At 44.3% G+C, this 24795-nt stretch overlaps 1 protein-coding gene across 2 annotated transcripts in view; it reads right to left on the minus strand.

The window, feature by feature from the left end:
* The window catches only part of XPOT (exportin for tRNA), a 645960-nt gene that overhangs the window by 497980 nt on the left and 123185 nt on the right, over nt 1-24795 (minus strand). The window contains exon 5 of one of the 2 annotated variants that reach the window (XM_030215950.1): nt 3800-3869. In XM_030215950.1, coding sequence (XP_030071810.1) covers nt 3800-3869 — 70 coding nt within the window. Of the gene's footprint in view, nt 1-3799; nt 3870-13953; nt 14011-24795 lie in introns of those variants that run through there. The other variant, XM_030215951.1, reaches the window with a different exon arrangement.

The raw sequence follows: 24795 nt of genomic DNA on the forward strand, positions 1-24795 counted from the left end.
TGGAAGCAGTTAGACGATTATTCTTTAGAAATGCACAGTCCCTGTTTTGTGGGGCGAAAATATGGATGTACTCAGATGTTGCCAGACAGACCCAGGAACGAAGAAGAGCATTTTTAGCCATAAGAAAGGAGGTCTTAGAAATAGGTGCCTCCTTTTACCTGAACTACCCTTGCAAATGTATGATAAAGTATTTGGGGCTTAAATATATCTTCTTCAATCCTGAGCATTTAAAAACATTTGTGAATTCCAAGAAATTGTTGGCAACCTAGTATCTAAGTGGGGTTAATTGAATTTGATTTCTGGATTGGTGTGTAAAGCTATATGCTGGTTTAATTTTTACTTTAAAGTTTTCTTTCTCCTGGAATAATATGAAACTCCCCCCGACAATAATTGTGGTCTAAAGAAGATTGTTAAAATATGCCTTGAAAAATTTATCTGTTAAATTATATGCTTATCTGTATTTCTTGACAAGTGTTTTCATTTGAATTGTAAATTTAAAAATTATAATTAAAAAAAAAATAGAGGATTAAGGGACTGCTAAACAGAGTGTTTGAACCTGGCTTCCCTGGTTCTCAGCCTGCTGCTCTTACCATTAGGGGAGCACTAAGAGAATAAGATGAGCAAGAGGAAGAAGGTAATTGTGCAAGTTGGAGTTCCCAAGGGCAGGGGAGGGAAGGGTAGTCTGAAGAGAAAAATCTGGGCAGCCCAGATCCTATTTCCTCCATACTCTTCTGCTTCAGCTTCCCAAAAGAAGCAAGTCACCAGCAAACTATACCCTAGGGGTCAACATTAATAGAACAATAATTTATTTATTAAAATTATATCTTGTCTATCTAACATATCTGGGATAAGCAGCATAAAATGTATTAAACTTTTTCAGGATCTTGCCAGGTATTTGTGACCTAGATTGGCCACTGTAGGAAACAGGATGTTGGGCTTGATGGACCTTTGGTCTGTCCCAGTGTGGCAATACTTATATCTAAGCAGGTTACAACGTACACTCATAAAAATAATACACCTACCAAACTAAAACACACTATACAATAAAACATATATCATCCCCAAAAATGACAGCAGAAAATTATGTCAAATCATTTGCAAAATGCCTCACCAAACAAAAAAGTCTTCAACTGTTTTTTGATCATCATCAGTGAGGTAATTTGACGAATCTCCAACAGAAGTGTATTCCCTATAACTGGCCTTGCTAATAATTCCAAATACGGTGTGCAACTATTCATGGAGATATTTTATTTTGCAAAGACAAACTGGAAACGAATCAGTCTGTTTATGACTTCAGAGTCGCGACACCTGTGGAGGTTTATCCATTGATGCAAACTACCTCTATCCTCAATAAGTTTCAAGTTTAATTAATTTTACTATCCCACCCTTTGGGGTACCTTCAGGGCGGCTTACAGTCTAAAATAGTAGGAAGTGAACATCATAGTAAAGACATAGGACATGATTATTAGGGTTGGGGGAGAACTACAATAAATGATAGGACAGAGGGGGAATGGAAAGAACAAGAGGGAAATGCTACAAGTATCTTCCAAGGTATCTCCCATTTGGCTGCTGGAGGTAATGGAACATTCATAGGCATCTTTAAAAAGGTATGTTTTTAATTTATCAAGTGAATTCTGAAGACGGAGAGAGACAGGAAGTGAGTTCCAAAGATAAGGTCCCTGCACACTAAAGATAACATGCCTAGTGTGCTCATGGGTTATTTAATGTTGATTTGGTATGACCAATTGGTTTAGCTGTACAGACCTAAGTGTACACGCAGGACTGTAAGGAATGAGATAACGATAAAGAGGATGTTCTACACGCAAGATTTTAAAAACAAGCAAGATGAGTTTGTAGGTAATACGATGGGTAATGGGGAGCCAGTGAGCCTCTTTAAGATAAGGAGTAACATATTTATGTGTATTAGAAATGAAGCTGATGGCTGTATTTTGGATAATCTGTAGGCAGCGGAGGTCTTAACTCAAAGGCCTTTATACAAGCATTACAGTAATCCAATTGGGAAATACCCAGTGAATGAACTAATATATTGAGCACCGATGGAAAAAGTAGAAAACGAACAGAGCAGATGAGACATAGTTTGTAAAAGTGTTTAACTACACTGGACATTTGTGGACCAAAAGAAAGATCTGAATTGAAAAGCATTCCGGAATTAGGGATAGTTTCCGCTTAGGGCACGGGAATGTTAGCAAGACAGATTGGTGGGACAGAAGAGGACTCGTTTTAGACCAAAAGAATACTGCTTTTGACTTATCAGGGTTTAGAATCAATCTGTGTCCTCTAAGCAGGCCTGAAAGCTGAGAAAGGTTTCAATTAATGACAGATCTCAGGAGGAGTACATGTACCTACAGGGATAAGCACTTGGATATTGTCAGCATAAACGAATGCAGTAAGGTCTAAAGATTGTATCAAGACTAATAAAGGGGCCAGGAATATATTGAATAGTGTTGGAAACAAAATTGATCCTTGCAGAACTCCAGAGTTTACACTGAAAGGAATGGAAATTATACAACTGTGGGTTCATCAATGCAGCTAATAATGCTGAGAATACTGGAGTTATTAGGGCTAGAAAATGTTGACCAGAGAAGTGAGTCTCAGGATGCTTTTAAAACTATCTACATTTTTTAGCAGATTTAAAATATGTAAATAAGCAATTTTATCAGAGTCTACTTAAGCACATAAAATATTGTAAGTGTTCAAGTCCCTTATGGGAACTGCCCCCTAGATGAATCAAGTTTGCTACAACCACCTTAACTTACAAAGAATGCATCCATCAGAAAGTCTGAACCACATTTTTAATCCACAAAACACAATTCATATTTTCTCAATCTTTGATTCTGATATTTCTTGCACACTATAAAAAAGATGCATCACTGTATTAACTGATTAAAAGATTTCAATTGGCCAATCTTTGATGTTTTTATTAATATAGGGGTAGTATCCAAATCTAATTCAACATATACGACCACCAGTGTATTTAATTATTACAAGCACATTTGCTAAAGCTTTTGAAGCATCAGACTGACAAGTGGAAGAATAAAGGGGAAAGAGCCTTGAAACAGAGCTTGAGATGAAACATGAATTCGTGTCACCAAGACAGAAGTTAAAGTAAATACTTAATAGAAATATATAGAATATACTATATAAATATTACATTAAAAATAAGCTGAACAAACCCAATTTGAATGAGAAGGGACATCGCCTCTGACAGTCCAATACCTTTTAACAAATGTGTTTGTAATAATTAAACACAGTGGTGGTCATATATACCGTATCAACAGTTATATTTTTAGATGCCATACCTAGGAAATGGCATGATCAATGAAATAAACTACCTTTCCACATGAGAACAAGTAACCATCTTCTTTGGGTAACCAAATGAACTTTCAAATGAACTTTTTTATTCTTCTAACCTGACTCCCATTGAAAAAAGTGCAAATTATTTAAAAATATATATATATTTGCTTTAATTTGGAAATGTTGACAATGGGCTTATGTGTAAACAGTTATACTAGACATTAATTCCTCCAAAAAGGAATACAGTGGGAAAACAGACTGCAGGCTTCAATTACCATTAAATGCAATGTGCAAAAAGTAACACACACTGAGAGCACTCAGGTCACACTCATGCATAATGAACCGAGATTATCGCCTGGGCTAGAGAAATTCTACAGACTACCTGGGTGTCTAAAGATCCAGAGACACCACAGACAAGGGCACTACATCAGGATTTACTAAAGTAGAGGGCAGCGGAGGGGAGAGAATTATGTAAAAAATGTACCTGAGCTTGTAGCCAAGCTATGAGCGTGTCCCTAATAAGCTGTTGTTGGTTTACAGTAAGCTCTGAATATCTGAAAAAAAAAATTACAATCTGAGTTACTGACCAATGTCCAAATTAAGGCCATAGATTCTCTGTTATATAAAGTAGTTATCTAGGATAAACCATATGCCTCAGGCAGCTGTGCAAAGGATTCTGAGTTTGTATGTCCCATCTATCTGACTGCACTGGTCAAACCTATATGCACTGCAGAAGAAGAAATAGAGGGAAAGAAAAGTGGTGGTCCCTGCCAAATAGTGCTGAGTGTGTACTTCCAAGGTAGCAGTACCCCTTCCAGCCCTGGTGCCAGCTAGGCTCATCCATGATGCATAAGCAGCTCATTTGATGTGGGGATGGAGACAGTATTGAACGTCACTGTTAAATAGTTTGTAGTAAATATTTAAAATAGTTGACATTTTTTTTTCTATTTACAGTCATAAATTAGTCTAATACACCACAATAGTGTTCCAATCACAGAAAACGTAGCACTAACACACTGGTTCAAGTTTAGTTTCTAATTTACTCTCTAATGTCAGTCACACTTCAAACCAAAAATACACGGAGGGGCATTTTCGAAAGGACTTCAAAGTCAGCATAGGATGACCAAATCAGAACATCCCAAACAGATGTCCATCTCACATATATTTTCAAACAGGATACAGCTTGAGATGGACATTAATGTGCTGGAAATATCCAGCATAAACATCCATTTTACAAACTGACTCTCCTTAACCAAATGGCCCAAAAAATTGTCAGAACTGCAACAACATAAGAAAAGGGTGAGGAGGGGGCTTCTGGGCCGGTCCAGAGGGACTAAAGGAAAGCAAATTAGTAGGTAAGGCCTAATTTCTCCATCCTTAGCATCCCTCCGGACCAGCCCGGATTGTGACTGATGGGAAGTAACAAAGCAATGGAATTCATGGTTGAGACCCCAGCAACCACGCAGTGAGAACTTGTGCCCCAAAAACTGCATCCTGGGGACTCTGTACAGCCAAATGGTAATGCTTAGAGAAGGAATGTAAGGAGGATCAGGTTGCCGCCCTGCAGATCTCTAACGGCAGAACCAGACAACGCTCAGCCCAAGAAGAAGCCTGTCCTCTAGTAGAATGAGCTTTCACTCCTTCGGGAGCTGACCCATCTGCCAGGAGGTAAGCGGAAGCAATCATCTCCTTAAGACATCTTGACAGGGTAGGTTTAGAAGCCACTAACCCCCTGCGAGCTCCCATAATCAACAAACTGAGGAACTGAGTTCGATTCCCACTTCAGGCACAGGCAGCTCCTTGTGACTCTGGGCAAGTCACTTAACCCTCCATTGCCACATGTAAGCCGCATTGAGCCTGCCCTGAGTGGGAAAGCGCGGGGTACAAATGTAACAACAACAACAACACAAACAGACAATCTATCCGACAGAACTCACCTTCAAGTAATGCTTAAGGACTCTCTTGATATCCAGGCACTTCAGACACCGCAGCCTGGAACCGGCAAAAATCACAGACTGAGAGACATGAAACCGCGACACAATTTTGGGAGAAAGGCAGGAACAGGTAGTAAGATCACCCGATCTTAAGCAAACTCCAAAAACAGCGAGAGAGCCTGCGACTCCAACACTCTCCTAGCTGAGGCCATGGCCACCAGAAACACCACTTTGAGAGTCAAATCCTTCAGAGTACAGGAAGCCAAAGGCTCAAAAGGAGAGCGAGAAAGAGTGGTAAGAACTAGGTTAAGGTCCCACAAAGGAAAAATCATCCACGAGGGAGGACAAACCAGACCTGCCCCCCTGAAAAACCTGACTACATCTGGATAAGATGCTAGGGACGTTCCGTGAATACTCCCTCTAAAACAGGATAAGGCTGTCACCTGGACCTTAAGGGAAGAGAGCACCAAACATTTTTCCAAGCCCCACTGCAAAAACTCTAGGGTTTGAGATACCGAAGCCCAAGAGAGAAACTCAAATCGGCACACCACGCCTCAAACAGTCTCTATGTCCTAATATAGTTAAGAGAGGTGGAACGACATCTCGAACGAAGCATAGTAGAGACAACACTCTCAGAATAACCTCTCTTAGTCAGCCTTGCTCACTCACGAGCCAAGCTGTAAGCCAAAACCAAGCCAGGTCTGGATGAACCACTGGACCCTGAACTAACAGGTTGGAATCCCCGGGGAGCTTGAGAGGAGGCTCGATGATCAGACGCCAAATATCAGCATACCACGGCCTGCGAGGCCAATCCGGCAGTAACAAGATCACGCAACCCAGATGCAATGCTATCCTCTGGAGCAGACGACCTATCAGGGGCCACGGAGGGAAAGCATACAGAAGATCCAACAGCCAGAATTGTAGAAGTGCATCAAGTCCCTGCACTTTTGGATATCTTCGGCAGCTGAAGAACTTTGGGACTTTCGCGTTGGACCCCGAGGTGAAGAGGTCTATGACCAGATGCACCCATCAATCCACTACTAACTGAAATGCGTTGTCGCTGAGGGTTCACTCCCCAGGATCCAGAGTGCAGCGACTGAGAAAGTCTGCCTGAACATTCTCCACTCCCGCTACATGAGCCACCGAGAGGGCCTCCAGATGCAACTCCGCCCAGCTCATGAGCAGAGCTGTTTCCTGCTTTAAACGCAGACTTCTTGTTCCTCCCTGTCAATTCACATAAGCCAACGCTGTGGCGTTGTCTGACATGATGTGGACTGATGCACCCTTTAGCAGAGGATAGAACGCCTGGAGGACCAAATGTATTGCTCTGGTCTCCAAGAGATTTATAGAGAAGGATGCCTCCTCCAGCAACCAAAGACCCTGGGCATACTGCCCAACAGTGAGCTCCCCAGCCCAGAAGGCTGGCGTCCATCGTGACTACTATCCACTGTGGAGTCTCCAGAGGCATCTCCCTGGACAAATTGTCTGTCCAGAGCCACCAACAAAGACTGCCTCGCGCCTGCGCTGGTAGAGACAACTTTCACAGGAGAGAATCCCTCTGCGGCGACCACCTGGAGAGACTTCTGAAGAGATCTCATATGTGCCCTGGCCCACTGCACCACCTCTATTGTGGCAGCCATGGAACCCAGAACCTGCAGATAATCCTGCACGCACTGGAATGGAGATGGACAAAACTGACAAATCAACATCTGCAATTGAGAATCTTGTCTTGGGTAAGGAATATTCGACCCCTCAGAGTGTTGAAGCACACTCCCAGATAATCCAAGGACTGAGATGGCTGTGGTCGACTCTTCTGCAAGTTGACCACCCATCCGAGGGACCAAAGGAAACTGACCACCCTCTCCATGACTTGGAGACTCTTGCGAAACAATTTCATTCTGATTAGCCAATCGTCCAGATAAGGATGGACTAATACCCCATCCCTCCATAGGGTTGCTGCCACTACCACCATTACCTTGGTAAATGTGAGTGGAGCAGTCGCCAAACTGAAGGGCAATGCCCAAACTGAAAGTGCTAGCCGAGAATTGCAAAGTGCAGGAACCACTGGTGCAAGGGTTGAATTGGGATGTGGAGATACGTTTCTGTGAGATCTAAAGTAGTCAAAAAGTCTCCGGACCATACCGCTACTATGATCAACAGCAGGCATCTCCATATGAAAAGAGGGGACTTTGAGCACCCGGTTGACTGCTTTGAGGTCCAAAATGGGTGTGAAAGAACCTTCCTTCTTGGGGACGACGAAATAACTGGAATAGTGTCCCTGTCTGAGCTCCGCCGAGGGGACTGGACAAATAGCCTGGAGACTAAGAAGCCTTTCTAGAGTCTCCCTGGCAATCCCAATTTGAGATGAGACCGACAAGGGGATTCCAGAAACACGTCTGACAGAGGGCATGCATATTCTAAGGCGTACCCTTCTCGAATAACCTCCAAATCCCACTGGTCAGAGGTAATCTGGGCCCACCTCCAGTAAAACTGCATTAAACGCACTCCTACTGACACTAGAGGCTGGGCCCAGACACCCTCATTGTGAGGAACGAGCAGGGGACAGGAAAGAAATCCCCAATTCCCTACCCCCTCTGTGAGCTCCTCAAAAGGACTGGGATCTCTGGAAGAAATGGGACCTCTGAGTTGAAGCCTGTTTATTCAACCAAAAACAAGCTGCGCCCAGACGACTTGGGCCTATTTTCGGGAAATCTCAGGTCCTTAGTTTCTCCCAAACTGCGAACTAACTTATCCAGGTCCTCCACGAACAACAAGGAGCCCCGAAAGGGAAACTTACTGAGCTTAGACTTCGAGGCCACATCTGCCGCCCAGCCTTAAAGCCAATGAGACCTCCTCCCAGCTTCTCCCAGGGCTATAGACTTTGCAGCAGCCTGTAAGAGATCATACAAAGCGTCGGCCAGGAAAGCTGAACCCATCTCGAGTTTAGCCACCTCAGTATCAATGGCCGATAAATCATCTGAAGACCTATCAAGAATCCTTTCTGACCCCCTAAAGCACGCCCTGACCACTAGGGAACCACAGATAGCCGCTTCAACAGCCAAGGCCGACACATCAAAGCTACTGTTCAGCAGCGCCTCCATATGGCAGTCTTGCACATCCTTCAACGCCGTGTCCCCATCAACAGGCACAGTATTTCGCTTGGTGACCACCGACACCACTGCATCCACTATGGGAGACTTTAAGAGAGACTTCTCTGCCTCAGGGACTGGATAGAGACGTACCATGGATTCAGCTGGTTGGAAGGCCGAGTTCGGAACATCCCACTGTGCCTGAATGATGTCAGTCTCGACCGGCTTAAGGACCCCTTTGATCAACAAGTCCACCTTACGTGACTCTGAGGCAGGAACATCTTCATCCTCAAAAGCAAAGTGGTGGAAACCAAAGAAATCAATTCCTGCAAGTCATCCTTGTGAAAAATTCTAAGCACAGAAGGATCCTCACCAGGAATAAAGGGATCAGCTTCAGAATCCACCAGACTTGGGTCCCCATCCAAATTGCCAGCCTGAGAGAAATCCTGGTCCTCTAATTCTGGCATATCTGAGTCCAGGACAGAGCCTGCGTCGTCCTCGGGGAGCCCACACCCCTCTGACACGCTTGGAAGCCACCAACTGACCCTCTGAAGGTCTCTTTCCTGAAGTCGCAGGAGAAGGAGAAGCCTGCTGCAGCATAAAGGCTTTGTACATCTGCAGGACAAATTCTGGATGAAACCATATTCCAAACCTGCAGAGATGCAGAAAAGACTCTCCAAACAAACTTGGGGCACAAGAACCACCACAGAAACAAACTGCTCTGACTGCCCAACAGAAAGCGACAAAATGGCATCAGTTCTCACTGAAGACAGGACCGCTGTCTTTTCTTTCACCACCTCTTTTCCCGCTGCCGATTGCACCTGCGACGGACCAGAGTCCAAAGCTCCATTGACAGCAGTGCAAAATTTACAAACACTGCTTGAAGTCAAGCCGCGGCACTGACAACGGGACAGCGCCGGAGCTTCTCAGCCATGAGGAGCCATGGCACTTTTTTTTTTTAAGTGGGAACTCCGGCAGAAAGAAGGAGCGAGCAGCCGAAAAGAAGCTTAGGAGAGCCAGTATGCCCGTGAACACATAGCAAGAAAATCCCCAAGCTGAAAGCTTGTAGTTTTTGAGAGGTTTTTAAGAAACTTTGCTGACACTTAAGCTCTCTTCTTTTATACCAATAGAAAAAAGGCTGCCTCTCCCTGCCCTGACATACTTCCCCTGAAGGCTGAACAAGCACAGGAAAGAAAAACTGTAAAAGGGAGGATGGAGGGGTGGGACCCAGCCACCCGGGTGTAACACCCCCTGAGGCTGGCATAGGCCCCCGCGTACCTCAGCTTCTAGAAAACAGGACAGGTGCACAGAAGGAAGGGAAAATAAATGACTCACCAAAGTGAAGAAAGAAAAAAAAAACAGGGAAATTTAGAGAGACTGAAGGGCTCACAACCTTCCACCTATGGGAGACTGAGATTACTGGATCTTTCTCCGTCTGGCGAGGACTCTTATTAGCTCACTCTGTTGTGTCAGAATTCTCAGTCTCCACCTGCTAGAAGGCATGCACAACCCATCAGTTACAATCTGGGCTGGTCCGGAGGGACGCTAAGGAAACCTCCTGTGACTGGGAAGTATCAAAATGTAGGTACAGGCATCCATTAAATCCAGAGAGCATAGCCAATCGTTTTCCTGAATCATGGGGAGAAGGGTGCCCAGGGAAATTATTCTGAACTTTTCTTTGACTAGGAATTTGTTCAGGGCCCTTAGGTCTAGGATGGGACAAAATCCCCTCATCATTTTGGGCACAAGAAGTACCTGGAATACAATCCCTTCCCTGCGGTGGTGTTACAGCCCCAGACCACGCCTCGCTCCCTCCCTCCCTATCGGCTGGGGGTCGGGTCCAGTAGGAGGTGCAACAGCTATCCGGTGTGGTGGACTACTGGCATTGCTGCCTCCGGCACACCCTACAGCACCACTTCTGGGTGACACCCCTAGACATGTGCGCATGCTCTAGACCCACGTTTGAAGGGTTGGCAGCACGGAGTTGGGAAGGCGTGTACCAGTGACATCAGATGCTGGCCATTTTTAGGTCTGGTGCTGCTCTTCCTCGCTGCCTTCGCAATGAGCAAATTCCTATTCCAGCCTCGCCTCCACATCTCCAGTTCCAGCCTCGCCTCCGCGTCTCCAGCTTCTGCCCGGCCAGTGTGTTTCCAGCACAGCCCTGGTGTGCCATCCACGGTCCTGCTCAGCATTCATGCCTTCAACCCTGCCTCAGCATGTGACTCGTCAGGCATCTGTCAAGGCCTCATCTCCGGGTTGGCAATCTGGCAGCGGTCCAAGGGCTCACCACCCTGACCACTGACAGGTGGCACGGGTTCAACCACATTGGCTTGTAGAAAGACGGAGATTTCCTCTATAAATATCTGCTTGTGTCAAGAGCTGGTGTACAAAGCTCTCAGGGGGCATAACCAAGATGGACTATTTGAAGAACCCAGGGGCCACCTGTGTTGGTAAAATTTCAGCCTCCCTACTACCAGTAAGCTGTCCAGGATGGTTACTTTGAATACGGGTATGCTCTCCTGGAGCCAGTCAAAAGCCCATCCCTTGCTTCAACTTGGGAGCTGACTGGGGCTTCTGAGGGCGGGACTAGTGAGGCCAAGCATGCTGGGCATGGGGGTTCTGGGCAGAGCAAGAAGATATTGGAAACCTATGTGCCTCAGAGTAGTATGGTCGCCAGCTGCAGCTAGAGAATGCTGAAGAAGAGTTCGGATAGTATTTGTATGTCTCTTGATGAGGTCCATGACCTCCTCCAACTTATCTTCAAACAGGTTGTCAACTCGGCAAGGAATGTCTGCCAACCTCTCCTGAACTGCTGGTTCCAGGTCAGAGACATGCAGCCATGAGTGTGTGCGCATCCCCACACCTATGGCGGAGAGTCTGGACACTACTGCGTACGTCTAGTAGCACTATAGAAACGGTAAGTAGTACTAGTGGTATATCAAAAGAATTGTACGTGGCCCTGGTCAGATACTTCCAACACTCCAGTTGCTCGTTTTTTTTTTTGTTTTGTTACATTTGTACCCCGCGCTTTCCCACTCATGGCAGGCTCAATGCGGCGGGCAATGGAGGGTTAAGTGACTTGCCCAGAGTCACAAGGAGTTGCCTGTGTGGGAATCGAACTCAGTTCCTCAGTTCCCCAGGACCAAAGTCCACCATCCTAACCACTAGGCCACTCCTCCACTTCTAATACTTGCAACACTCCAGTTGCTCATTGGCTAACTGGTGAAGCTCTGCGGCCTGCTCCTGTGGGAGAGAATCCACAAGACTTAGTGTAATGAGGATCAAAGTCTGCAAGTAAAGGCTTGTGTAGAGCTGGTAGGACTGGATGTGGGCAATAAGCATCAAGGCCTGAAAAGCTTTCCTCCCAAATGAGTCTAGTGTCTGAGCCTCTCTAACTGAGGGTGCCAAGGCATGAGCCCTGGAACTCCTAGCTCGTTTGATGGCAGATTCGACCAACAGAGAGACGATGAGGCAAGCAGGGTCCTCTCGAATCCGGGAGCCTTCTGGATACAATACTGCGTAAGTACCTTCCTAGGTGCGGCCTGCACTGAGAGGGGAAATTCCCAGTTCTTCATCAGTGCATCTTTAAGGATAGAGTGCAATAGAACTGTGATCCCTTCTTTTGAAGGAGACTCATAGTCAGTGGTGTGCTGGAGCCAGCTCACACGAGCCGATTGTTAAGTTTCCACAAATTTTGTAAGCTGGCTACGATACCGCGGCAAGCCGCTGTACGAGAATGAGGTTTGCAGGAGTCTGCGGGGTTCGAGAGTGTATGAGCCTCTCAGTGACCACTTGCCTCCCAGAGTCCTCCAAGATACCAAGTATCGCCTCCTCCTCCCTTCAATAATTCAGCGCAGCCACACTTTCTGTCTGCCTGGGCTAATGCAGTAAGGCTCACACTGAGGTGTGCACAGGCCAGTAGCGTCAGAGGTCACCTGATCTACTGGCATGTGTGTAGCGCCCTCCATATGCAGCTGGTATGTGCTGTGTCAGCGAGAAGCTTGCTGTATCAGCCTGGGCAGAAAGCAAGTGTTGGTTCACTGAATTACTAAAGGGAGGAGAAGGCATTGAGGGTGCTTTCGCCAGTTTTTTGTTTTGTTTGTTTTTGGAGACAGAGCCCGTTGTTAAACATTTACCAGCACACCTCCACTCGTAGTCTAGGACAGTTAACATTTCTGCCCTAGGCTCTTCTGATTCTCTAACTTAAATGGGAATGGAAGAAGCCATTTCCCTAACAAAACCAGTGAGAGACCCTCTGGTGGAGATTTATGTCTTTCTTGAGGTTGGAAGGGATCAGAGGGTATCCCATAAGAGTCCTCCTTTAAGTCCCAAGAATGGTCCCACATACTTTTCATCATACTCAGACCTGGCTGAATGAGTTTGTGCCTGCCTCGGCTCAATGGAGCTATGCTCACGCCCTGAAAAGAACCGAGGTACAGCCCTACCCTCCAACTACGGGAAGCTTTCACCCCGACGTCGAGGCGTCAACATCGAAGATCTCTGCACAGGCATGGGCTGAGTCTCAGGAAGAGTCTGAGGCTGATCCACAACTGTCGCAAGCACCCTCAATGCCTGAGCGGTTTTGCAGCTGCGGCACTTGCACCAGCTCCTCCCTGAGTATGGCTCGGAACCGCTCATCAAAGGAAGGCATCGCCAAAGGCGGGGGGAGCTAGGAGACAAGAGGCCTGAGGAAGTGTCCGTGCCCAAACTGATAGTGGGGACCTGGCTGCCCAGAGATTTGCACACCGGCACCTCTTCCAAAGAAGGGGAGTGCTCCTCCTGGTGCCATTGCTTCTAGGGTACCGGCAAAGCCGATGCCCCAATGCTCCCGTCACTATGCGCTGATGAGGATCAATGCTTGTGCTTCTTGAGCTTCCCCCTGATGCTCAGTATTGCAGTCCTTTGGTGCCGACGTGGATGACGTCAAACCTGTATATGTCCTCAGTGTCAGGACCAATGCTAACCATTCAGGGGTCTGATCTCAGCGCTCGATAGCAAGAGAAGTGTAGACCTTCTCAATGTCAGTGCACTCCCAGTGGATGTTGAAGCCATAGCACCCATCAAGGCCGATGCTTCTGGTGCCGATGACGATGGCCTTCGAGGAGTCAAAATGTTTCTCCTGTTGGACCTGCCGCACCCTCTGTGTCCTTAACTCTTGAAGCCACTGGGAGTATTCTGGGATATCGAGAAAAGAATCATAGCCAACTGAACTCAACTGTGAGTCGAAAAAGAGGCAGCAGTCAAATTGGAGGTCAGTGCTCCTGCTTAAACGGGTCTAGTAGCTTGTGAAAATAAAGGGAAATTTAAAAAAAAAAAAAAAAAATACTAAGTGAGAAAAGGAAAACTACCCACACGGGAAGGCACTGAGATACACGCACTGAGAGAACACAAAATGCTTCTTCCCTGCTCCATGGAAAAAAACAAGATGGAGGCACGGCAGGCGGGAAGGCACCAGACCACATGCGGTGGGATGCTACAAGAACTAGTCAGCGTTCACATCTGCTTGTACTCAGAGAACTTCTAATGATTTAATCAACAGAAAAAGAAAAACAAGTCTAACAAAAAAGTAATGCTATTTTTCAAATGAAATAAAAGGGAAGAAAACAAAATCTTACTTGAATTTAATTTGATGTTCCAGAACCTGAAAGCAGAAGAACTTCACATGATCATCACTGAAATTGGAAAAGAAAATCGAGTCAGTAAATAGTTTTATACGCAAAACATAGATGGATACTCTACGATCAACAGAGGTCATTATAAAACTATATGGTAATAATGGGTATTATTCAGACTATACATTGCTGTCAGATATGAAGAAGCTCTATGTTTTCTCAAGGACCAAGGTTTTTGAAAACAAAGTTTTAAAAGTCTTGACAAGAGTCAGCACTGTATACCACAATAATAAATGCACACCGCGAACTCTTAATACAAGAAGAAATATTGCCGCAAAATGTAAATATCCCCATATTCAGTGGCACCCTGATATAACATGCCCCACACAACACAAATTCGCATATACTTCTCTCTATATGCTACTATATATTCGTCCCAGAGTTGTATTCTCTTTTCCGGAACCTTATCAGCTTCCTTGCATCTACTGTTACTCTATTTTCCACTCTGTATATATTCCTGGAGATGGTACTCTCCTCTCCGGAACCTGTAAGCCACATTGAGCCTACTGCTATGCGGGAAAATGTGGGATAAAAATGTAATAAATAAAATTAATTAAATAAATAAATAAATAAATAAATAATGTGATCATGTCTTGACTTCTCTTTCTTTACATACAGCTCCTTTTGCAACAGATCAATTTTTGGTTCAATTGTTTTCATGTTCTATTGACCCCACTTTAACGTGATATTTTATGAATCCCAATCATAGCGTTATATCTGGGTTTCCACTGTATAAACAAAATAAGCATGGTTTGTATTAATATCAAGTTCCAGCGTGACTAGCAGACATGCCTGGACCCTTAATAAACTACAGCCACACAGAGGGTTTAATGTAAAACAAGGCATTTTATTGAGGCACATGAAAAGGTAGCCTGTTCTTTCCATAGGTGAAGAGGAATAAACAAGCAAAAATCAGTCCTTGTTCCCAGGAATTTTTCCCATAGCCTACTCCTGAAGGTCCACAGCATGCACTAGTCCAGGACTGTCTAAACCTCAGTCCTTGAAGGCCACAATCCAGTCAGGTTTTCAGGACTTCCCCAATGAATATGGATGAGATTTATTTACATGCACTACCTCCATTGTCTGCAAATAGATATCACACATATTCATTGGGGAAATCCTGAAAAACTGGCCTGATGAGGACCGAGGTTGGTCAACCCTGCACTGGTCTGTGTCTTAAACATATAGCATAAACATCTGGTCTCTGGCCTGGAATCCCAGAGATAAAGTTCTGTGCTTCCATATTCAAACGGTCAGGCCTAACTTAGCCCTAAAGTCCAAAGTACACTTATAAGCAAGTTTCCAAGATAGGCATAGGGTGGAGGGCTTCTCTTCTCTCCTCAGGGTATCCCTGTTCTATCCTGCCAGAGGGCTTTCAACTTCCACTGAGTTCCGCCCTCCTGACTCAGCAAGCTACTCAGGCTAGACCCTGCCTTAAGATAACTCAGTTCCAGCCTCAGTGAAGGAGTGTCCTTAAGAAAACCCAGCCTTATACCACCCATTCCCTCACACACAGGATGAACTTTAAAAGCAGTGTGCTCTCATAGTCCTCTGTGTTCAATTTGGTCCTATTGACCGACAGTTAACTGACCAAATATTTTCCCTCATTTGGGGGGCCTTTTACAAAGCCACGCTAGCGTTTTAGTTCACGGTAAAAATCAGCTGGCGGTAAACACTGAAACACTCATAGGAATATAATAGGCATCTCAGCATTTACTGCCACCTAAAAATGCTAGCGCAGTTTTATAAAAGACTCCTTTGGTGCCTACTAGACAAATACTTGGTACATAGGATCCTAAAAGAGTCAGAAAGCAAGAAGGCAAACGGTCCACCAAATCCAACATGAAGGATAAAAACAAGAAGCAGACCTTGTAAAAAACAAACAAACAGTCTTTATTGAAATCCAAAAGCTCCCAGAGATTCAAACATCTGTGCATAACATGGCCATGTTTCGCCTGAGAAATGGCTGTGTCAGGGGCAAAGTTACTAAAAGATCAAACAAACTATAAATAAATATACTTAAACAGTAATCATAACCGAGTCACATTTAGAAGTAAAAATCACTTCACCAGTGGCGATCTTTGGTCGGCTGCCACCCGGGGCGGATCACCGCTGCGCACCTCCACGGGTGCAGCACAACACCCCCCCCCCCCCCCCCCGGGTGCATTCTTACCTGCTGGGAGCAGCCGCACAGCTGTTGGTACCGCTGGTTCCCTGATCCCTCTGCCCCAGAACAGGAAGCAACCTATTCCGGGGCAGAGGGAGCAGGGAACCAGCAGAGCCGACAGCCGCTTGGCTGCTCTCTGCACTCCTCCAGCAGCATGCACCCGGGGCGGACCGCCCCCACTGCCCCGCCCTCGGTACGCCACTGCACTTCACATCTATATTAATAAATCAACACACAAATAAGGTGACTGGAGACTACACTTAAAGTGACAGTTAAACTTTAAAAAGTGGGCTTGAACGGCTTACCCAAATAGTGGTAAAATACAGACTTCGCCATGTCTGGTTCAACAGAAAAGAACATGAAAACAAACTTACTATGACAGCTTAGCTTATACATATTGGACTTGTCACATACACATAATTAATATGAGGAGTATAAAACCAAATTTCTAATACATTTTCAATAAATACAAATAAAAAAAAATGGTGGCTGCAAGTCAAAACATATAATGCTCCGGTCAAAAAACATTTTAAAAGAATGTGACATACTGTAAAAAATATTCCATGGTAGCTCAAAAATGGCAATGCTAACATCAGGTGTAAATGATCACAATGTCCAGACACAAAGGGCTTAAAAAACATCTTAAGATGTTTGACATTCCGTAACTACAAAAAAAATAATTACTGCAAAAATCCATCTCTAAATTACTAAAATCTGGTAAAAAAAAAAGAAAAGGTTAAAAACGTGGTGGAATGCACTGAAAGCAATTCTATGCATTTCAGTGATGTCAGTGCGTTCCACTGAGATCATCAATACATTCCAACCAAGGAAGAACACTCAATGTATTAAAAAAAAACCTTTAAAACTGCGAAGAACATCTCAAAATGTGCTAAAAACATCTAAAATCATGTTGAGAGATCAGGAATTCTACCATCTATGTGGCTCTGGTTCTTTTTGTTACTCTCTCTGCCCTACTGCTGGGGTTTAGTGCGTATCTGTCATTTTGGGGGGCCCGGGGGGCCCTTGGGGTTCTTTCACCCCTCCCTGTGTGTGTCTGGGTTCCAGTTCGGCTGTGAGGTCCCCACGAGTGGCTCTGCGCGCCTGGGTTCCGGTTCGGCCGCGAGGCCCACCTGTATGCCTATTTCCCTTTTTTCCTGAGGTACTGCGGGGGAGGGTAGCTTAGGGGTATTGGGTAGCTGGGGTGTGTGGTGGTTGGTCGGTCTCCCCTTGGCCTGGGTCGGCGCTCTGCTGGCCTCAGCCAGGGCCCAAGGGCTCACGACCAACCCACCGGATTACATTTATGTGTTTGTGTTTGATCTTTTAGTAGCTTTGCCCCTGATGCAGCCATTTCTCAGGCGAAACTTGGAAATGTTGGGCACAGATGATTGAAGCTAGGAGCTTTTGGATTTCAATTCTTACAGGGTCTGTCTCTTGTTTCTATCCCTAAGAGAAACAGAAAATATCTACACAGTGGGTGTACCAACAATTGCATACTGTGTTTTTTATTTTTTTTTTTTAAACAGTGCCTGTAAAATAAATTAAAATGACCAAATATGTGAGCCGTGAGCGCTTCACATATTAATGTTACGACATTCCTTCTGTTATTCTTTTTTTATTTTGCTATTATACACCTCTCCTTATGTCCCTATCAATGTACTGCTGTGGCCTTGATTGCTCGTTATGGGCCTTTCATATTTAGTGTGTAATCAGACTTCTAGCATGCGTTTGCACGTCTCTATTTCATTCCTTGCAATTCTCTCTTAACAGTGCCTTTCCCTGCCCAACCACTGTTCACTCATTCCAGCCCCTGCTCTGTACTTTACTTCACTGTTATGAGGCTTCTCTCTTTCTGGCTGTAAACCTGCTGGTTTGCAGTTTTCTTTTTTGAGTCCTTTTGGACATCACTCTTTACACTGGGCCCCGTTTTCAGCGAGTTTCAAACTTTATTCATACCCTTCTACCTGTACATCTCTGGAACGACAGCCATTACTTCATACATTCAATTCATTTCATTCCCTTCCTTACACTTCTGCTTTTCTTTTTCAGCCAGTTCAGAGGCCAGTTGTATACACATGGAACTGTCAAATCAAATACACACTTTAGCAGATCTCTCCCACCACCCACCCTGGCCCTCCGAAGCTGTCTCTCCTTAATGTTAAATGCATTATTCTCAACACCAGTTGAGCATTCTTTGTCTGGAGCGCTGCTATGATTGCTCCTCTTTCCTTTCGCTTTGTCACCAATGTGCCACCATGTCTACCTAGCCCTCACTCCATCTGTTTCTCTTTCCCTTCTAGTGAGATAAGTAAACTATGGCTCTCTGGCCATTTCCAGTTCACATGACTTCTTACTAGTTCAGAGGTTCTCAATCCAGTTCTTGCGACACACCAGCCAGTCAGTTTTTCAGGATCTCTCCAATGAATATGCACTTCTCTTTCTGAGAAGTTCTGAGAGAAGAGGACACTTCTCTGGTAAGTGAACATTATTTTGCTTTGGGAATTTAATTGAGGTTTAAAGGAGGAATTGTAGGTTAGTGATAGGCATAATAAAAATATTAAAAAAGCAAAATGTTATTTTGGACGTGAGCCCAGGCCGAGGCCTAGTATAGGATTTTGGCAAAGGCCTAGGGTACACTGAACAGGCCCTACGCACCACCCCAGCCACCAAGCCCCGCACACACACAACAGCTAACAGGCACCACCAGAAAATGGGAGATAGAGCATTCAGGCGAGCCTCACGGCCGATCGGAAACCCACTCACACAGAGTCCAAGCAAGCAGGCCTCACGGCCGACCGGGAACCCAGTCACACTCTGGGAGAGGAGAAACAAGGAAGGGTTCCCAAGCGACTGAGCACAAGCAGCGCACATAGTGCAGGGTAGAGACACAAGGAAAAGGGTGAGAGACAGAACCTCTAAAGGTATACACAAGGCTGTTTCACAGGGCCATCAAGAATACAGGAAGCCCCAGAAGGGAACACTCTAGGCTGTACTATACAGCACTCAAGGAAAAAAGGGAACCAACTATAGGAATACACTCTAGGCTGAACCATACAGCACTCAGGGAAAAGGGAAGCCCTCATAGGAATACACTAGGCTGTGCCCCACAGCACTCAAAAGAACTAGGCTGCACCTTACAACATACAAAGATATAGGAAGCCCTATAAGGAACAAATAAATAAACACACTAGACTGTACCATACAGCGCACAAAGGAAAACTACCTATAAGAATACACAATGCTTGCCCCACAACACACAAGGGAAAAGGGAACAGTAAGCAAACAGAGGAAGCTGCCTTGACACACACAGACCAGAAAAGGTGCACTGCTCAACGGAAACAGGAGCCAGATTCAGCAAAGAGAACTAAAACCACGAACAGGAGAAATATACAAGGACAGGGGGACTGCCAAACAGAGGTAAAACCACAGGGAGCAGAACAGCAGCTCAGCACAACAAAGGGAACAGAGAGAGAGAGAGAAAACTAAACAAACAAACTGGAACAATACAAGGCACAAGCTTACCACAGATAGCACAACCTTAGAGCAGCAGAAAGCAGACCAGGTGTAGGCGAGTGAGGCAATCAAGCTCATGCTGGAAATACTTTGACTACAGAAATGGTTTCTCTACGAAAATCAGTTAATTTGGTAATGAAGGACAGCCATGTTTCTTGTAAAAATTGGAATTTCTGGAGAACCAATTAAGGAAAAATAACTTGAGAATGATAAATTTTCCTATAACATCCTATATATCAGCTACTGAACTGTTGAAGAAATATTTCTCTGATATTTTGCAATACCTTCTGATAGCCACCCTCTGGTGTCTAAAGTGATTTATATTTCCCTTAACATTTTCTTTATCAGAGAAAAGAGATGTGAACTTAACTGACATTTTGGAACGTTCAGAAATTACAGATAGAGTTATATTATTAGTGACTTTCGCCTTTGATTTAGATAGGAACAATGTTTTGAAATTGTATTTCCGACACATGGCTGATAGTTTTTTGGGTTCAAAGATGAATACATTTCCTGACATATCAAGGGAATCGCAGACTAGGAGGTGTGAATTCTTGGCTTTTAAGCCAGGAATCATTGCCCTAGGTGGGACCTTCCTAGTGCGATTCCCTTGTAAGTGTTTTATTTCCTTATTACTTATTTGTTGAACCTAAGAAATTACAAGAGTGGAGTTGAAACAACAGATGAAGAACCCTCTGCAGCAACTTCCTTTAGTTACCACTCTACCGGCTGCAATTACCGATTAACCTTCCTCCCTCAGAAATGTGAATTGTAAGATTAACCATTTTGAGTTTTTCTTATTTTCTTTGAGATTGTTTTCCTGATCTTGGATCTCCCAATTGTGGACAATTATATAATACTAGTAAAAAAGGCCCGTTTCTGTTAGAAATGAAACGGGCGCTAGCAAGGTTTTCCTTGGAGAGTATGTTTCAGAAAGAGCGTGTGTGAGAGATGGAGCATGTGTGTCAAGAGAGAGAATGTGAGAGAGAGAGAGAGACAGAGTGTACAGTGGTGGAAATAAGTATTTGATCCCTTGCTGATTTGTAAGTTTGCCCACTGACAAAGACATGAGCAGCCCATATTGAAGGGTAGGTTATTGGTAACAGTGAGAGATAGCACATCACAAATTAAATCCGGAAAATCACATTGTGGAAAGTATATGAATTTAATTTGCATTCTGCAGAGGGAAATAAGTATTTAATCCCTCTGGCAAACAAGACCTAATACTTGGTGGCAAAACCCTTGTTGGCAAGCACAGCGGTCAGACGTCTTCTGTAGTTGATGATGAGGTTTGCACACATGTCAGGAGGAATTTTGGTCCACTCCTCTTTGCAGATCATCTCTAAATCATTAAGAGTTCTGGGCTGTCGCTTGGCAACTCGCAGCTTCAGCTCCCTCCATAAGTTTTCAATGGGATTAAGGTCTGGTGACTGGCTAGGCCACTCCATGACCCTAATGTGCTTCTTCCTGAGCCACTCCTTTGTTGCCTTGGCTGTATGTTTTGGGTCATTGTCGTGCTGGAAGACCCAGCCACGACCCATTTTTAAGGCCCTGGCGGAGGGGAAGGAGGTTGTCACTCAGAATTGTACGGTACATGGCCCCATCCATTCTCCCATTGATGCGGTGAAGTAGTCCTGTGCCCTTAGCAGAGAACACCCCCAAAACATAACATTTCCACCTCCATGCTTGACAGTGGGACGGTGTTCTTTGGGTCATAGGCAGCATTTCTCTTCCTCCAAACACGGCGAGTTGAGTTCATGCCAAAGAGCTCAATTTTGTCTCATCTGACCACAGCACCTTCTCCCAATCACTCTCGGCATCATCCAGGTGTTCACTGGCAAACTTCAGACGGGCCGTCACATGTGCCTTCCGGAGCAGGGGGACCTTGCGGGCACTGCAGGATTGCAATCCGTTATGTCGTAATGTGTTACCAATGGTTTCGTGGTGACAGTGGTCCCAGCTGCCTTGAGATCATTGACAAGTTCCCCCCTTGTAGTTGTAGGCTGATTTCTAACCTTCCTCATGATCAAGGATACCCCACGAGGTGAGATTTTGCGTGGAGCCCCAGATCTTTGTCGATTGACAGTCATTTTGTACTTCTTCCATTTTCTTACTATGGCACCAACAGTTGTCTCCTTCTCGCCCAGCGTCTTACTGATGGTTTTGTAGCCCATTCCAGCCTTGTGCAGGTGTATGATCTTGTCCCTGACATCCTTAGACAGCTCCTTGCGCTTGGCCATTTTTTTTTTTTATAATTTCTTTATTATATTTTAACATAATAAGTATATCTCCACATATTTGCAACAATCAACCTATGCATAACATATTCATCTCTTCTGCTATAACAATATTTGCGAATAAACACTTAACAGTCTTTCTCCCATTCCTCCCCCCCCCCCCCTTTCTTAGTGTGGTGATTTACATGTTTCTTTCATCTTTTCATAAGGTTGCCAAATTTGTTGAAACCTATGCAATTGGCCTTTTCTCAATGCGGTCAGTTTCGCCATCTGATGTAGGTAATCAAGTTTGTGCTTTACGACTTGAATATTTGGTACCTCTATCTGTTTCCATGCTCTTGCCACTATCATTTTGGCCGCTGCAAAAATTTGGCTAGCCATTTTATGTTGGTGTACCTTACATTTTCCCGGTCGGAAGTGCAAGAGACAATATTCCGGCCTATGTGGGTATTCTATCTTTATGACTTGGTATACCATTTCTCGAATTTGGGTCCAGAATGTTTGCATCTTGGGACATTCCCACCATATGTGCATAAATGTACCTCTATTACCACATTCCCTCCAGCAATTCGGCGATATCTTATGATATATTTTTTGTAATCTATCTGGTGTATAGTACCACCAGTACCATATTTTATAACCATTCTCAGCCACTGATTGAGTGATAGAGGCCTTCAACAAATATCTAATTCCCTTCATCCAGCCTTCTCTTGTAAAGGTTTGTTGTAATGCCCCCTCCCATCGTCTAATATAATGATCTTGAGGGCTGGACATTTTTAATAGTGCTTTATATATTCGTGATACTCCCCCTTTGCCCCCTCCTCCCTTAAGTGCCTTTTCTAACCTTGTTTCTGTAAGTTCTAGTTCTTCCCCTGCCCGTCTTTTTATGTAGTTTCGCAGGCTATGATAATATGCCATATCCCGTTCTTCCAACTCGTATTCCTCTTTTAATTCTTCAAAATTTTTAATTTCTCCATTATTCCATATTTGGCCTAGCATATATAGTCCCTTTCGGGCCCAATTTTATACACATTTTCTGATTCTCCTAGCGGAAACCCTGGAGCCCCACATATATCCATTTGTAAAAAGTATTTTCTCTCTGGAAACACCTTTCGTCGTATCCGTAACCATGTCTCCAGTAATAGGCCAATACCCACTGGTACCCTTTTAGTTAGTGACATAATTTCAGTCCCCTTCTTCCAAAGTATACCTCCTATATAGCGGGTGCTCATCCATGATCGCTCCCAATGCAGCCATTTTTTATTGTTTCTAGGAGTCCATTCTGCCAATATTCTTAGCTGGGCTGCTTGGTAATATAAGTGGAGATTTGGTACTCCCATTCCCCCCTCCACGGGCAGTTGGAACATCATATCCCTATTTACCCTGGGAGGTCGCTTCCTCCATATGTAAGCAAACATTTTCCTATTTATTTGTTGGAAAAACTTTTGGGGATGGGTATCGGAATGGCCATAAACAAGTATAATATCTTTGGTAAGAGTATCATTTTTATAGCTTGGATTCTTCCCATCCATGATATAGTAAGTCCTTCCCACCTATCCACTTCCTCAAACAGTTCTTTAACTTTTTTGGGGTAATTTGCTTGATATAATCCTCCTATTTCCGGAGTGATCTGTATCCCTAGATATCTAATTGATTTATTTGTCCATGTAAACGGAAACTTATCTGTTATCTCCTGCACTTCCCTAGGTGGTGTTGTAAGATTTAATATTTCTGATTTATTTATGTTAATTTTAAATCCTGAGACCCTTCCATAGTTTGCCATCACCTTCATTGTCTCTTGTATTGATTGTGATGGATGAGTTAGTGTCAAGAGAACATCATCAGCATAAAGCATTATTTTATGTTCCCTTTGTCCCCTTATTATTCCCCCTTATATCTTTGTGTGTCCTTATTTTCATAGCTAGGGGTTCGATTGATAATGCAAATAATAATGGTGAAATTGCACATCCTTGCCTTGTGCCTCTGTGTAACTCTAGTATATTAGTATGTGTCCCATTATCTTAATACCGCCATCGGTTTCGTATATAGTAGGCGCAACCATGTCATAAATCGTCCTTCTATACCTATCTGGCGTATTACTGTAAAGAGAAACTCCCAATCTACACGATCAAATGCCTTTTCCGCATCGACCGAGAATATGATTGTTGGTGTTTTTTCATCTTGTATTTGTTGTATGATATGCATTAATGTCCGAGTATTATCATGTGCTTGGCGTCCCCTAATGAAGCCCGCCTGATCCTCGTGCACTAATCGTGGCATTACCTCCTGTAGGCGGCGTGCCATTATTTTAGTAAAGATCTTATAGTCCGTGTTCAGGAGAGATATTGGCCGGTAGGAGCCACATTGTAGTGGGTCTTTCCCTGGCTTTAGGAGTATGGTCACCTCCGCCATCCTCCATGAGTATGGTAACTCTTGCGCCTCTTCGAAAGCGGTAATAGTGTTCAGTAATATAGGGGCTAAAAGTTTTGCAAATTTTTTATAAAATCTAGCAGGGGAACCATCTGGTCCGGGAGATTTGTTGTTTGGCAGATCTGTTATTGCCTCTTCTATCTCTTCTAATGTTATGGCTTTTGATAGCGCTTCCTGTTCCCTTCCCGATATTCTAATCATCCCCAGGTCTTGTACGTATTGCTCCATGTCCTCCCTTGATGTTTCATGTCTGCTTGATATAGCTGATTATAAAAATCCCAAAATACTCCTGCTATTTCCTCTGTTTGTGTTATTAGTCCCCTGAAATGCTGTGTATGCCATGTATAATTGCGTTGTGCCTGTTTTTAAGCTTATTAGCCAGTAATCTGCTTGTTTTATTTCCAAATTCATAGTATTCTTGTTGTATTTGTTCTAACTGTC

This window comes from Microcaecilia unicolor, chromosome 10 (assembly GCF_901765095.1).
Source record: "Microcaecilia unicolor chromosome 10, aMicUni1.1, whole genome shotgun sequence".
NCBI classification, from domain to species: Eukaryota; Metazoa; Chordata; class Amphibia; order Gymnophiona; family Siphonopidae; genus Microcaecilia; species Microcaecilia unicolor.